The sequence below is a fragment of the Anolis carolinensis genome, chromosome 5 (genome assembly GCF_035594765.1).
Source record: "Anolis carolinensis isolate JA03-04 chromosome 5, rAnoCar3.1.pri, whole genome shotgun sequence".
Classification (NCBI taxonomy): Eukaryota; Metazoa; Chordata; class Lepidosauria; order Squamata; family Dactyloidae; genus Anolis; species Anolis carolinensis.
This window is the reverse complement of record NC_085845.1, coordinates 24,621,686-24,637,228: the sequence shown is the minus strand read 5'-3', so window position 1 is coordinate 24,637,228 and position 15,543 is coordinate 24,621,686. Positions and strand designations below refer to the sequence as shown.

Sequence of the window (15,543 nt, the reverse complement as noted above, 5' to 3'; positions counted from 1 at the left end):
TTTAATTAGCTTGGTTTTTGGCACCACATTGGCTGCTAGGAAATCAGTTTTTAAGGCTCAATGCTTTTATTCTTTTCTTACATTGCTTTTAATAGGATTGTCTTTGAATATTGTACAATATGTTTTTAATTGTATTCATGAGCTTCCTGGGGTTACTGTCTTGGAAGACAGATATAGAATAACAAGAGCTCCATGCAAATATGTAAGTGGACCATCAGAGAAGGATTTGATTCCTCCATTTCTTTTCTTGCCAACTTCTCTTAGTTTGAGTGCAATTTACAGAAGGTCTGTTACAACCAACAACTTGAGGCAAGGTTTTCTTTGTTTGACAAGCCTATAAAGAGGCTGTGTTTTCTGGCAGCAGAAATGGTTTCTGGGGCCAACCCAAGCCATTTTACAAATGCTGACCACCCAAAATACTGGTACATAAAACTATAGGCTAGCTGTGCTCTTTTTTGTTCTTGTGGCAAAAACATCTTATAAATAATGTTTTCACTTTCTTGAAAAATAAAGATACCATCAAAAAATTGAAATAACTATTTTCTCCCTGTTCATGAAACCAAAATCTGTTCCTAATGACTTCATTCTGCCTAATATCAGGGCCAGCTTTAGAGATTTTTCCTGCTTCCATAGCCATGATGGAGATATATTTGATTTATCTTCCTTTCAAGCTTCTAGTAAACACATCCAAAGCTGGCACAGAGTATCAACCTTTTGTAATATCTGTATGATACTAAACTGTTGCCTGGAGTGAGGAATGGAGATTCAGTTGACGTATTTCCTTTTTGGATTCAAGGGTGGGACTTGGAAGTCAGTGGGTTTGCTTAAAAAGCACCAAGGTCTGTTTGTGCAGTTGGAGCTGGAAGGAGCACTGATTAGTAGTCGGTCCAATATCCATTGAACAGTAAAGGTTATTTAGATTATTGGCTTTCTGAAGTGAGAAAGCAAAGAAGAACAGAATCTGCAAAACCAAGGAAGAGACACGATGAGTACTGCAGGCAAGGTAAGTAACTAGTTGCATGCTCCTTTTTGGGAAAGTTACTTTTCTAGAACACAATTCCCAGAACACTACAGCCAGATGCTCATTTACGTTCCTACTACAAAATTAAGATTCAGTTATATGGTGATTAATTAGAAGTATAAGTCTTAAAAGACTTTTAAGTATAAGTCTAAAAGTCAAATTGATGCCTTTATTTGGTAATTGCCATTAAAATTAATTGCACTGAAGATAGCAAATTTTACCATAGCCAAATTTCAGCACAGAAAAAGGAAAATACAGTTAGCAGATGAACAATTTTTGTAGAATATGCTGTATAAGTGAGAAGAAATGTACTGATGTGAGAAGAGGCAAGTAAGCACAATGCACAATGAAACTTTATTTGCAAATGTGAAGTGTTTAAAAAGTCCTCAATGTTATTCAATACAAATAGGATACAAACCAGCCTAAGTTGTCCCACATATTTCAGCTGAAGAGTTAAATATATGCTTAGCTCATTCAGCCCATTCCATCTGGAAACAATCAGATTTTGCAATATTTGTCTTTTCCAGATAACATTAAAGCAATAAATTACTTATAACTGCCAAATATCTCTCACTTTTCATTGTGATTTAAAATCAGGAAATGAGCTAATTCATTAAGATTTTATCATTCTGGTTTACTTCTAGATATTAAATGCACCTAGAAAAGTATAACTTTTAAAAAAATGGCACCATTTTTAAAAAATAATTTTTATTTCTCATAAAAATATTGTATTTTTTAATGTTTGCCCTGCTTATACTTTGCAACCATGAAAGTTTAGAAATCAGTTTTAGGAATATATTAGGAAGTGATGCTAGGCTCAATAGTTATGGAAAGAGAATTCAGCATCAGGGCTTTATTTCCAAATAGAGCCATGAAATCAGTTTGTACAAATTCAAAGTAGAGACTGGAAAAATAAAGGTTTTGGACCACAGCTCTTTGATTCTCCATATCAACATAAACATTGCTGGCTGAGGGATTCTGGAAGTTGTAACACTTCTGAGTTTGGGTTTAAATCTCATCGCCTTCACCAATGAAGCCGGGGAGAGCTGTGTGGCTATGATCCAGTGAGTGACAATATAAATGCATATGCAAAGTCTTGCAAAATGCTATATTCATTAAGATTTGGAAATCCTTTGCTGTCAGTTTCTTATACTAACCTATTTAAGAAGAAATGCCTTCTAGGGAAGGGAGACCTGGAGTGGTCACATGGAGATAGAAATCTGTCCGCCTCCAAATTCTCCAAATAGTTGGAACCTGAATTTGACTATAGAACATTGCTAAACCAGCCAAGGTCCCTTCCAACGTATCTTTTGCCAACATTGCTTGAGTTAAGAGATCAATCTTGCATTCTTCTACAAACGAGACAAATCCACTCATCATCCAAATTACAATCCCAAATAAATGCCAACCACTCACAGTCATCATGGTGCACTGCTAATAGTATTATGTCTTAAAGCCTAATATGGAATCCATAGGTTTTCTGTTCAGGGAGGAGTATTTAGAATTCTCAAATAGAGTGTCATAGCTCTTCTCTAAACTTCAAATCCCATAATTGCGTAGGAGGTAGCCATGACAATTATAGGGGACTTATAGTGATATAATTGCAGAGTGTGAACGAGCACCTATATCAACTCAGGGCTTTCTTGTGACCATTTTATGGGCAATTTGAAAAAGGATCCTAATGCAGACTCTATTTGTATTGACTTCTTTTAGAAAATTCATAATTCATACTTACAACTCTGTTATCAGCAAATTTGTACTTTGTACTCTGTATTGCAGAATGCCATCAGATTATTGGAACTTGTTCCTCTTCATCGAGTATTCAGAAAGCAAATGTGAGACCATTCTTTAAAGACAGCATGAACCCCATATCCACAGGATTAGTATCTGTAAATTCATTTATCCCCGGCTGACGAAATATGTCTGCTGTAGGCATTCTCTAGATCCTCCAGCACGACTCTATTGTATTCTTCTGGCAAGAAGTCATTCCTTTGAATAGGTTTCTCTAAAGCACAGTTTTACGTATCCACAAAAAGTCTGAGAACATATCCCCTGCAGATATGGAAGTTGTATTCTATAGCTTTTCTTTCTGCACTTGGAAGCACTTGGAAGCAATGAAGCAACATTGCAAATAAATGATTCCAGAGTCCTTGAAGGATACTGTCAAACAACAGTTTATAGCATGTATGTGTAAACACACAAGTAACTGAGCAGAGGCAGATCTAACATTGTTTAATTGCACGTTTCAACTTCTGCACTCCTAGTAACACAACTGAGATTATTCTCTTTCCTGAGAAAGACAGAAGTCACAGTGTTTAATTGAACAGATATAAAACACTTATTGCACGTTCTCTATCTCTTATGAGCACAGACAGCTTGCTGCCAACAGTTAGCAAAGGGCAGGCACTGTGCAGTGAAAGTTTCCTCAAACTACTATGTTCTATCTTTGGAAAACTACTTCTAAAATGGGGTAGCTGCAGTTATAATATCAAGTGCCTCGCTCTACCCATGTAATAATAATGTAGTGGTAACATTACAGTTTTATCCTCCTTCCCATGTAGATACAATTTTTAAAAGTATTTGTTTCCTATTTCTCAACAGTAAGATGGTTATTTTAAATGCAGTAATGTACATGTATTTAGAAATGTTAATCAAAAAGTGGCCAAAAACCGAGTCTACTTATCCATGGGTCAATGTAATTACTATACCTTAACTTTCATTTAAAAAATACAGTCCCCTTCTCTTGCCTTTTTGATGAAAGTTAAGGTACAGTACTACTTACCTTAATGAAAGAGGAGAAATTAGTCTATCTTGGGGATTCCTCATTCCGCTTACTGATAGAGCTATCCCTGCTTTGACCTACAGAGCACCACTGGGATGATAAATAGCTAAAACAAACATACAGTTGACTCTCTAATATTTTCAAGACTGCCCAACATTATTCTGGTGAGCTTCCCCTAGAGGTTAACCATGGACCTAGAAATGCCTTCTCTAGGCATCTGTATGTCCTCCAGCGTGATTCTATATAAGTTGCACTGGAGGACCTAAAGATTCCTAGAGAGATGTTCTCTCAGGATTTTTTATTTGTGGTTTTTCCACTTTCATGAGAGCCCTGTGCTTCTAGCTCCCCTGAAAGTGGGGGACATAATGTAGCCAGTAGGCAAGAACAGAAGCGGGGAAGGAATTCAGCTCTCCAACTCATGGTGCTGTAAAATTCCCAACCCACTATCTAGAGCAGGCATGAGCAAACTTTGGCCCTCCAGGTGTTTTGGACTTCAAGTCCCACAATTCCTAACAGCCAGTAGGTTGTTAGGAATTGTGGGAGTTGAAGTCCAAAAAACCTGGAGGGCTGAAGTTTGCCCATGCCTGATTTAGAGCTTTGCTGATGACTCAGTCCTGACAGAAAGGCTTGGCATAGTCACACCTAGTTGAGACAGGCATTGCTGAATGAGGAGAGGGTTCCCTACATTGGGGCTCAGGGACATCTGCCCAGATGGTAGATGAATATTATATGCTATGGTACAGCGAATGAAATATAATATATACAACCATGTGAAGCACTGCATTGTCCTCTTACGATGCTACTCACAGGATAAGGAAAGCAGAAAAATTCCATGCATTATACACAAACGGTGATGAAAATAGACCACCAGCAGGACCGGCCCAATATATTTTAATGGTGTGAGCAAAGTACCTAGTTGGAAAAAGTCTGCTTTGAGCCATAATCTTATTTCAGCAGATAAGATTTCTAAGTCGTGGGGGGTCGGTGGATCAGATGTCAAAGGGGTTGATGAATTTTAGGCTGAACTTCCAAGTGGCCACACAAGAGGTCATACTGATTCAGGGATTCAGCTCTTATAAAGTTCAGGTTAAAATCCAAAGTAAATTCACCAACCCTGTGTCACTGGGCCAAAAGCCATCAATGTTACAATGTTTCAATGTAATGTGCATTAAGAGACACTTGATCCTTTGATCTTTTATTTTTTACAGGTCATTAAATGCAAAGCAGCAATTGCTTGGGAGATTAAGAAACCCCTGAGCATTGAACAGATAGAAGTAAGCCCTCCAAAGGCTCATGAAGTTCGCATTAAGGTAAACAAGATGGTGAAACAGATGGATGTTAAACAAATTGCAGTTACTCAGAACAAGGACCTGTGTTGATTGAGCTAAAAGGATGTTATCATTTTATTTTGGAGCATGATTTCGTAATTATTAATATAGACATTTTTGCAGATTTTGGCCACAGGGATATGTCGCTCAGATGACCATGTGATCAGTGGTGCTTTTGCTATGCCTTTACCAATGGTTCTGGGCCATGAAGCAGCTGGTGTTGTGGAGAGCGTTGGAGAGGGAGTCACCTGTGTAAAACCAGGTATGAGAAAATGTTGAGTAGATGAGCTTTTCAAGGCACCTAAGAGTTTATTTGCATGTGGTTATGGTGATTGGCTTCCCAGGAGACTTGTTTGACATGCATGACAATGCAAACATTCCTGCTCTATGCACATGAGTGACAGATCAAGGTTATTCCTTTTACTCTACCTAAACAGGCCATGTCATTAATTTTTTTTTAAGTAGTGAAAGTTCTAGTCTGCTGAGTCATTTGATCATGAAGGTGACGCTGAGGCTATGCTAATAGTCAACCAGGCACCAGCTTAACTGCCATGGGTGAATGCTGTTGTATAGGAAGATAGGGCGAGCTACAAATAAAGTGATTTATTTATTTATCCATCCTGGAAGCTGTAGTTTGGTGATCAAGCTGCACTCTTGGGCACAGAAGGCTAAAACCCTTGTAAAACTACAACTCACAAGACTATATGGCATTGAGCCCTGGCAATCAAAGTGGTGTCAAACTTCATTAATTCTACAGTGTAGGCTCACCCTTAGGCAAAAAACATGCAGAGGTGGTTTTGCCAGGTACTTCTGAAATATAGCATCTAGCTCCTGGTACTCATTGACGTACTCCTATCAAAATAGTGTGTTTATGCTAGAGAAGAGGAAGCTGAGAGACACCATAATAGCAGTGTTTAAATATGTAAAAGAAGATCATATTGAAGATGGGGCAGGCTAGTTTTCTCTTGCTCCAGTGACTAAAACATCGTACAATGAATCCAAACTACAGAAAAAGGGATTCCACCCAAATGTTAGGAATAATTTCCCAAAAGTAGGAGCTAATCAAAGGTTGATCAAAGGCTGCTTCCAAATGTGATGGAATCTCCTTCTCTGGAGGTTTTTAAACTGAAGCTGGATGGCCACCCTGTTGCTGGACCTGATTCAAACTTCAGCACTGGGAGAGCTCCCATACAACCTAGAACAGCTTGAGGCAGAGCAGCAGTACAACTGGATTTGCTACACACACTCCTCCAACAATGTGTCAGATAGCCCAGTCAAGATGGACACCAATGTCCATTGGTATTATGTATCCTAGTACACAAAATCTTATGTATCCATGCTAAGATATAGTTAACCTTTTGAGTACAATAGTGTTGAGAATCCAGAACTAAATGCAATCATAGAATCATAGAATCATAGAATCATAGAATAGTAGAGTTGGAAGAGACCTCATGGGCCATCCAGTCCAACCCCCTGCCAAGAAGCAGGAAATCGCATTCAAAGCACCCCCGACAGATGGACATCCAGCTTCTGTTTAAAAGCCTCCAAAGAAGGAGCCTCCACCACAGTCCGGGGAAGAGAGTTCCACTGCCGAACAGCCCTCACAGTGAGGAAGTTCTTCCTGATGTTCAGGTGGAATCTCCTTTCCTGTAGTTTGAAGCCATTGTTCCACATCCTAGTCTGCAGGGCAGCAGAAAACAACCCTGCTCCCTCCTCCCTATGTCTTCCCCTCACATATTTGTACATGGCTATCATGTCTCCTCTTAGCCTTCTCTTCTGCAGGCTAAACATGCCCAGTTCTTTAAGCCGTTCCTCATAGGGCTTGTTCTCCAGACCTTTGATCATTTTAGTTGCCCTGCAATGCAACACCATTTCATGTCATTTATAAAGAGCTTCTTGTATGTGTGCTTTCACTTGCATATAGGGTTGTGAGGAGTTATAACTATTTATTTATTTTTCTTCCTAGGAGACAAAGTAATCCCACTCTTTGTTCCACAGTGTGGAAAATGCAGCTCTTGCCAAAGTACCAAAGGCAACCTCTGTACTGCAAATGAGTAAGATTCATTATTACTTTATTATGAGGCACAGTGGTCATAGTTCATTATTTCACGACTCAAATATACTACTAAATAGGAAAGAAGACATTTTATTGTAGCACGTGTTCAGTCTCTATCTACAGGCAGTCCCCAAGTTACAAACAAGATAGGGTCTGTAGGATCTTGTCAATAATATATATATTATTGTCAATATATATATATATATATATATATATATATATATATATATATATATATATATAGGCTTTGAGTAGCACCGGGAAGGGTTAAGACCTCTGTCTGTGCCCCTGATCAGAAGATTTCACCACACTTTCTGTCCCTGTGATAATTGGATTTAGAAAAATTTGGCTGGTTGTGGATAAAAGGATTGGTTTTAAAGCTTCAGTGGAGATGCCTTTTCCCCATGATAATTCTTTCAGGAGTGAATTTCCCTTCTTAGGGGGTAGATGTCTCTCACTTCCTGCTTTCTCATCCCCATTCTTAACTATACATCATTTCCCACATTTCCCACATTCTCTCCATGGCTCTCCACCTTTGGCCATTTGATGTTTAGGACTTCAACTTCCAGAAGTCCAGCTAATATAGATAATGGCAAGAGATGAAATCCAAAATATCTATGGCATACCATGGGTTACTAACCACTGCAATACATTATATTCTAGATCAAACCATTTGCAAAGCTTGGAAATGCTCCTTTGGGAGAAAAAGTAGTGTTGTGTTCCCAGTGTTATAGTCCCCAAAGGCATCCTTTTGTGTGGTAATCTTTGCATTTAGGTTATCTGAGCATGCTAAGAATACCATTTGAGGGGAAATCGTCACTAACACTCAGCCTCAGAGATGGTGGAAAGGGTAACTTTGACTTTTCCCTTCCCTTAGTAAAATACCTCCTCTGAAGCTAGTATTTATGTTCATAGAAAATTTCCCTTTCAAAACAGTGGGAATCTTAATATGAGAGCAGAAATCTATGAGTGTTGGGCCAAAAGATTCCCATACTTTTGTCCAATCCTATCCAACAGCTGGTCCTATTTACATTTTTAATGTACTCAATGTAATGTAATGTAAATACAATCAGCAAAGATGTTTTATTTTTGCTCCATCAGTCTTAGCAAGATCTTAGTCTATGCAATCTCGTTTCCCCCTCTCCGTGTGTCTCTTTCCAACAGCCTCAGTAGTGGTCAAGGCTTAATGCCAGATGGCACCTGCAGGTTCACCTGCAAAGGAAAGAGTCTTCACCATTTCATCAGCACCAGTACCTTCACTGAATACACTGTGGTGCATGAAAATGCAGTGGTCAAGATTGATGATGCTGCCCCTTTGGAAAAAGTATGTCTGGTTGGCTGTGGGTTTTCTACTGGTTATGGAGCAGCTGTTCAAACAGCAAAGGTGAGTTCTAGAATATACATTTCCAGGCTGTAACTGCTACTTAGGTTCAATTATAATTTATGGTGATCGGTAGAGACCCTGCTTTACTATGTCTTGCTGCCTAGAGAGGTTAGGTTAATGAGTACAGTATTACTCCCTATCTGAAAGACCAATATCTATGTTTTTGAGGACAAAATATATCCTCCAGCATGCCTCTATTTTATTCTGGGTTAGAAACTCTTCGTTACAATTGAATTCACCTTTATTTCCAGTTTCACATGCCCATGCAAATTCCTAATAAAGTATCCCCTGCGGGTATGGGATTGTACTATATAGCCTTTTTTCCTGAAGCAAATGACACATGGGAGAACTAAATACTAATAGCATTGCAAACAAACAAGAATACTGTAAAACAACAGCTTATAGCATGTATTTGCACATACAGAAATAAATGAGCAAAGGCAGGTTTAATTACACATTTCAACTTATGCCCTCCAACTAATGCCTCTCATATAAGAAATTCCAAATTGGAAATGATACACTTGGCCCTCCATATCCATGGAGTCTGCATCAATGGAGTCTACCATCTACAGATGGCGGGATCCTGGAATTAAATGCCAGCAGATACCACAGGGAAAAATCAGAAAAACATATGAATGAGCAAAGACAAATGAAAACAAATTTTCCACCAGTTGCAGAAGTTAGTTAATTAAATTTCTTTTTTAAAAAAATAATCCTATACCAGTGAAATGTCTGCTGTCTACAAATTAAGTGGATCCTCAACATTTCTTTTTCTGTTTTGATTTTATGGTATTTTAGGTGGAGCCTGGGTCTACCTGTGCTGTCTTTGGCTTGGGAGGAGTTGGTCTCTCAGCAGTGATGGGTTGCAAAGCAGCTGGAGCATCACGAATCATTGGTGTGGACATCAACAAGGACAAATTTCCTAAGGCGAAAGAGTTGGGAGCCACCGAGTGCGTCAATCCCCTGGATTTCAAGAAGCCCATCAATGAAGTGCTGTTTGATTTGACAGGCGGAGAAGGTGTAGACTATTCATTTGAAGTGATTGGGCGTATAGATACCATGGTATGTCACTTTGGGAATTGTTATACTGAAAGGTTTAGAAAAGACAGGGCAAAATTAAGAATAGCCAGAGAAAGTTAGGATCAGCAATTCAATCTGATTGGACATTAAAGGTCATTGTTCAGGGTTTTGATTCCATTTTAACAGCTCATGGGATTCAGTGTTGGCAGACTGGTGAGGTACTAAGACTCTCTGACAATTGTAAATATCCCTCCCTTAATGAGTTTTAAAGGCCATTTTAGTGTATTTACTGTATTTTTAATTCTGTTTTTAATATACTGTTACTATTTAATTGTTTTTTTAGCTTTTGTATTGATCTTTTTAAATTTATCTAGTGTGGATTATTAGCTGTCTTGAGTCCCCACAGGGAGAAAGGTGGGGTATAAATCAAGATTATTAATAATAATAATCTCCACAGAATGTTGCCATGGTAGTTAAAGCCAAATTATAGTGCTATAATTGCATGATGTACAGTTGTGTGCTGTGATCTCCAATTGCCTTCAGCAGTGGTTTTAGACCCATTCTTACCTAGAAGCATGGTTGTTTGATGCTTTCTAATGCTTACAAAAGTTACTTTTCGGAATATAAATCTGAAAATCTCCCAAAAATGCATGGCTAATGCCTGAGGAATCCTGGAAGCAGTTGCCCAAGCTCTGGTGTTTCATCTGTGAAAAATAAAAAAGCCATTCCTTTTTTATTTTTAAAGACCCAGAGTGACAAATAATACTGCTATTGTTCTTTAGTGTTGTAGTAGTGTTTGGTATACCTGATGTACTATTCTGCAATACTTTTATATAAACTTTCTACGTTACCTTTTTTTCTTGGCCCTCCTAGAAAAGTCTAGGACTGGCGATTGATTGTTTAAATGGATTGCAGGCTTGTCCCTATGTTGTTTAACAATGCATCTTTTTCAGAGCCAAACATCCAACCATATTCATGGTTTTTGTTTTTTTTTTAAGATGGTTCCAGAGCAGAAAAAATCACAACTACATCTGCACCCCCAGCTCCTAACTTCCAGATTATACCCATTGAACTAAGGGATTTACATAAGTGTAGATTCATCAATCAGGAATTAAATGAGTTTATACTAGTTGGGACTATTAATAGGATCCAGGCTTTGGACCATGAAATGTTGGGTTAAATCTTCAATGTTAAATGTTATCTCTCAGCCTAATTTATCCTCAGTGGGAATAACTAGAAATCCACAATAGGTTTACCCAAAGACTGAAGCTGAATCCACACCTGTGAAATAATAAGTCCTTTCCTTGACCTTAGTCTTTTTTGAATATATGGTGTTCCTCTCGTTTCAAAGTGAAAGCACTTAAGACTCCTGGATACTTTAATGCAACTTTAAAAATAAACATTTTACTTTGTTGTTATAAAACCAACATCATATGTTAGCAACAAGATCTAGAAGTTGGCTAGGGTGGCGAGAATAGCCATGGAGTGGAAAGGAGAGGTAAGGGGCATGGTCGTTGCATGGAAAGGCAATTTGTAAGCAATGTCAATAAAAGATATGAAGCAATAAAGAGAATAAAAGCTGTATTTTCTTCTCTCAGACTGCAGCTCTGGCTTCTTGCCACAACAACTATGGGACCAGTGTGATTGTGGGAGTGCCTCCTTCAGCAGCTCAAATCTCTTTAGATCCAATGTTGCTTTTCACAGGACGTACCTGGAAAGGATCAGTCTTTGGAGGTACAATTGCAGATATAATACCCTCCATATCAAATATCCTATACAATGTTCCCTCATTTATCGCTGGGGTTAGGTTCCAGGACCACCCGCAATAAGTGAAAATCCGCGAAGTAAGGACATGATGTTTATTTTAATATTTATACATTATTTTAGTAGTTATACTCTATTTTAAGTCTTTATCAACCAATTGTGTGTTGATAAATCGCCTCCTTCTCCTCCCGTTGCTGCTTGGGCTCCCTTTCTCTCCCTTTGGCTTCTCCTTCCTCCCTTCCTTAGGCTGTAAATTGTAATTTTTATTATTAATATAATCTTTTAGAGTTTATTGAAAAACCACAAAACAGTGAATCTGCAAAAAGTGATCTGCAAAGTAGTGAGGGAACACTGTATGTCTTTTTTTTTTTTAAAGTAAACTATTCCTCTGCCTTGAAAAAGGCATAAATCAGGAGGGGGGTATTTTTTTGAGAATATGGACCAGTGTAATGTAGTGTTTTGAGAGCGGTTTATGCCTGGAATAACCAAAAAGGAATACAAAGGCACCAGTCCCTTGTGTTCTGTAAAAACTGATGTGGGTGCACAGGATCAGTGTGTGACTTAGAATGCATCTCATGATAATTTCACAAATTTGGCTGCTCTTGTTTCCTTCAGTGGTGTTTTCTGACCCCTCTTTGTTGGTTTTCAGGATGGAAGAGCAAGGACTCTGTCCCTAAACTCGTTTCTGATTTCATGGGGAAGAAATTCATTTTGGATCCACTGATAACACACACAATGCCTTTTGAGAAAATTAATGAAGGATTTGAACTGCTCCGGTCAGGAAAGAGGTAATAATTCTTCTCTTCACTCTTTCCCTCCCTCTTCCCCCCCGTTTCTTTTTTTCCCCTTCCTTCATTCCTTCCCACTTTTTGATTGTTGGTCAGTTCATGGGACTTCCAGTTGATGTTTCTATGTAAATGGTTATGCTTTGGGTGTAGATTCTTTAGTAACAGAGTACACAATTTTGCATATAGAGGCCTGCAAGTTACCTTTTTGGACTGCAGTTCTCAGGATCTCCCAATTAGCATGGAAGTCACAGCCTCTAAATATAACTTTTCGAGCTCTATGCAGACGGTACTAGTCTGAATTTTTGGTATCAGTGCTTTTTAAAAAGTCAAATCATGAAAAGACTTTTCCTGAGATTCTGCAAAACTGCTGCCAATCAAACAAGTCAAGTGAACAAATTATCTAGCATAGAAGACAATTCTCTTAGGGACATACACATTCATAACTCATGCAGAACCAAAAAGTCACCACTGCACAACAGATAGCATCTATGCTTCGCCTTTGCAAGCCATGCATAATGCATTGCGGTTTTGCTTCCTTTAGTTTGTATTGTGTTTGCACAGTATTGTTGTGTATCCTATACCAGTCCAGAACATTTACTACCCAAATCAAGGTAGGCCCACAAACACCAACCGGATGACTTTTATTTCAGCACTAGAAAAAGGACCGCATCTTCCACCATAACTAGAAGGAACAGCCTAGTTTCGGTCATCCTTATCTCGCTGAATCCCCCAACCAGCATGGCTAGTAGTAGATATCATTCATACAACTCTGTTCATTCCATAATCTTTAACATCTCCTGTTTGACGCACTGGCTTCACTCTGCCTAGTGAAAGAAGGACGTTTCCTATGCTTATGTGTGCAACTTCCTGCCTTCAGTGCTGGTTGATGGCAACATAACATTGGCATTGTTCCAGTCACATATACACATTTACTTCCATGTCATGGGGCAGTGAATCTGCTCCAGGTTTTAGCCTGAACTTTGAAGAAACTATCCAACATGCTAAATTATTTTGTCTAAATATTTATTTATTTATTTACTTACAGTATTTATATTTTGCCCTTCTCACCCCGAAGGGGACTCAGGGCAGATCACATTATATACATATAGGGCAAACATTCAATGCCCATATACACATAGAACCGAGACAGAGACAGACACAGAGGCAATTTAACCTTCTCCTGAGGAGATGTTCGATTCTGGCCACAGGGGGAGCAGCTGCTTCATCATTCACTGTGACAGCACTTCCTCATTCCAACATCGTAAATTAGTCAAATTTGCCTCCCCACTTTTATAAGTGGTACCTTATTTCCTACTTGATAGATGCAATTATCTTTCAGGTTGCTAGGTCAGCAATGAGCAGGGGCTATTTTTAAAAAAAATTTAATTGGCCCACCACGGGCTGGCCTTGAACTCATGACCTAATGGTCAGAGTGATTTATTGCAGCAGGCTGCTCACCAGCCTGCGCCACAGCCCGGCCCCTAAATAGAGCTAGCACTGTTAAGAGCTCCCTGAAAGTTCAGATTAAACTTTGATGAATCCATCTGACATGAAAGCCACCAGCCACAGCTGTACATATGCTATACATGTGGAAGTGACTGAACAAATGAATTCCAAAGGCTGCTCCTCACATTCCAAGAAGGTTGTATGAGATCAGACTGTCATATATGCACCAGAGAATTGTCATTTTTTCTCTTCAGAGGATTAGAATTAACCTGTGATTCCTAAAAACCTATTCCCAGGATGTGGTTTGGCTACAGTTCCTAGAATTCACATGGGTGTTTTTGAAACCTTTGGTCTTCCAGGTAGTTGGGACTTTAACTTCCCGAAGCCCCAGCTAGCTTCCTCGACTTTCATGAATTCTGGAAACTAAAGTCTAAAACACCTGGATGATCAAAGGTTGGGAACCATTGATCTAGTATTATCAAGCATCGTATTCTTAATCTAGTTTAAGAATGAAAAACAGATAAAATGGTTAGTGTGTCTTTAAAGTATTATCTAGTTTGGACATGGTTTGGCCTTCCCTTTTGCAAGAACAGGTTAAGGAAAGACAAGACAGAGAGGCTGAGATGCTATTGCTTCCATTTGAAGGCCTAGAACAGTGCTCCTCAAACTCAAAACAACTATTTTTATGTTTCAGCATCCGCACTGTCTTGACCTTTTAAGATCTTGGTGTAAGAAGAAGGACAGCAAAGAATCACAGTTGAAGTTCCTTCTCTAAAATGTTGACATCTACAGCGTGCAATGTTTTTCTTTCCTTCTCTTGCTCTATGCTCACATCTTCTTAATGGACTGAATGGATGCTGGAAACTCTTGAAGAGATTTATTTTTGAAAGAATATCACCATTATGGCTTAAAATATATACATACTTGCTAAATGAATTGTCCAGATAATGGCAGAAAGCCAGCTCCAGCCACATAAAATATATCTTTTTGGCATAATATATTTTTCACACAATGATCTCTTTCTCCCTTCATTTTTTTTAAATCACAATTCTCCCATGTTAATAGTCATGATGTGATCATGGTTTTCTTTTTAGCTTGATTATTTGTTTCCAATCAAGAGATGATGTACTATATTGGACTAAAATGCTTAGCTTCATGTGTTTGGTCTCTGAGTTAATATTAAATATAAACTTTTGTCTTGATTAGTCTGTTGATTTGTCTTGATTTGTCTGTTTACAGTGGAATATTGATACAGGCATAGCACCTATACTTAATTGTTTCTTCCAGTCATCAAAAGATGAGCATAATTTGTTGATACAAGTGGATAAGTATGAACAATCGTTCCTGCATTCATACAAATATGGACTATTTTACCAGTCCTGCAGACCAGAACTTCAACTAAACATCTGCATCAGATCTAACATTAACATTCATTGTTTTTAGAGAATGTTAGACTGTTCAGGGCTGTACATTTTGTGCAATGGATCCCATAGCACTCATGTCCATTGCTTAGTTGGTCCCAGGTAAATAGCCATTATGATACCTAGGACCTTATCCCATTTGGGGGAGAACGTGGGTAAAACTATGGAGGACTGTCTTCTTATCATAGCATTCTGTGCCTTTCCATGTTGTTTGAAAACAGAGAATTTAGTCTACCTCACCACACATTATAGACTCCAGCAGTCTCAACAGCAACCACCCACTACATTTTCCATTACGCATGGCAGGGTAGTCTCCACCCATATCACTTTCTTTTCAATTCTTTTTTAAAAAAAAGGTGAATGTGGTAACAGAAGTGCTAATTCTTGTAATTTTGGGAAATACTTAACATTACAACATTTTGGAAATTCATCATATAGGTTTTTTAAATTACCATTGAAAGGTTTGTCCTTGTGGAGTAATGACTACAAGAGGAGAACTGGGGGAAACGTAAGACTGTCCACTTGAATGCCCA

At 38.5% G+C, this 15,543-nt stretch overlaps 1 protein-coding gene across 1 annotated transcript; it reads left to right on the top strand.

Moving 5' to 3' along the window:
* Positions 1 to 845: 845 nt before the first annotated feature.
* Positions 846 to 14,791, top strand: LOC100552939 (alcohol dehydrogenase 1A). Its single transcript, XM_003225736.4, has 9 exons — positions 846 to 1,003; positions 5,012 to 5,113; positions 5,255 to 5,393; positions 7,098 to 7,185; positions 8,352 to 8,571; positions 9,370 to 9,633; positions 11,190 to 11,325; positions 12,005 to 12,143; positions 14,284 to 14,791. Exons 1-9 carry the CDS (start codon positions 986 to 988, stop codon positions 14,306 to 14,308), a joined length of 1,131 nt encoding a protein of 376 aa, XP_003225784.1. The 5' UTR covers positions 846 to 985; the 3' UTR covers positions 14,309 to 14,791.
* The last annotated feature ends 752 nt before the right edge of the window (positions 14,792 to 15,543 follow it).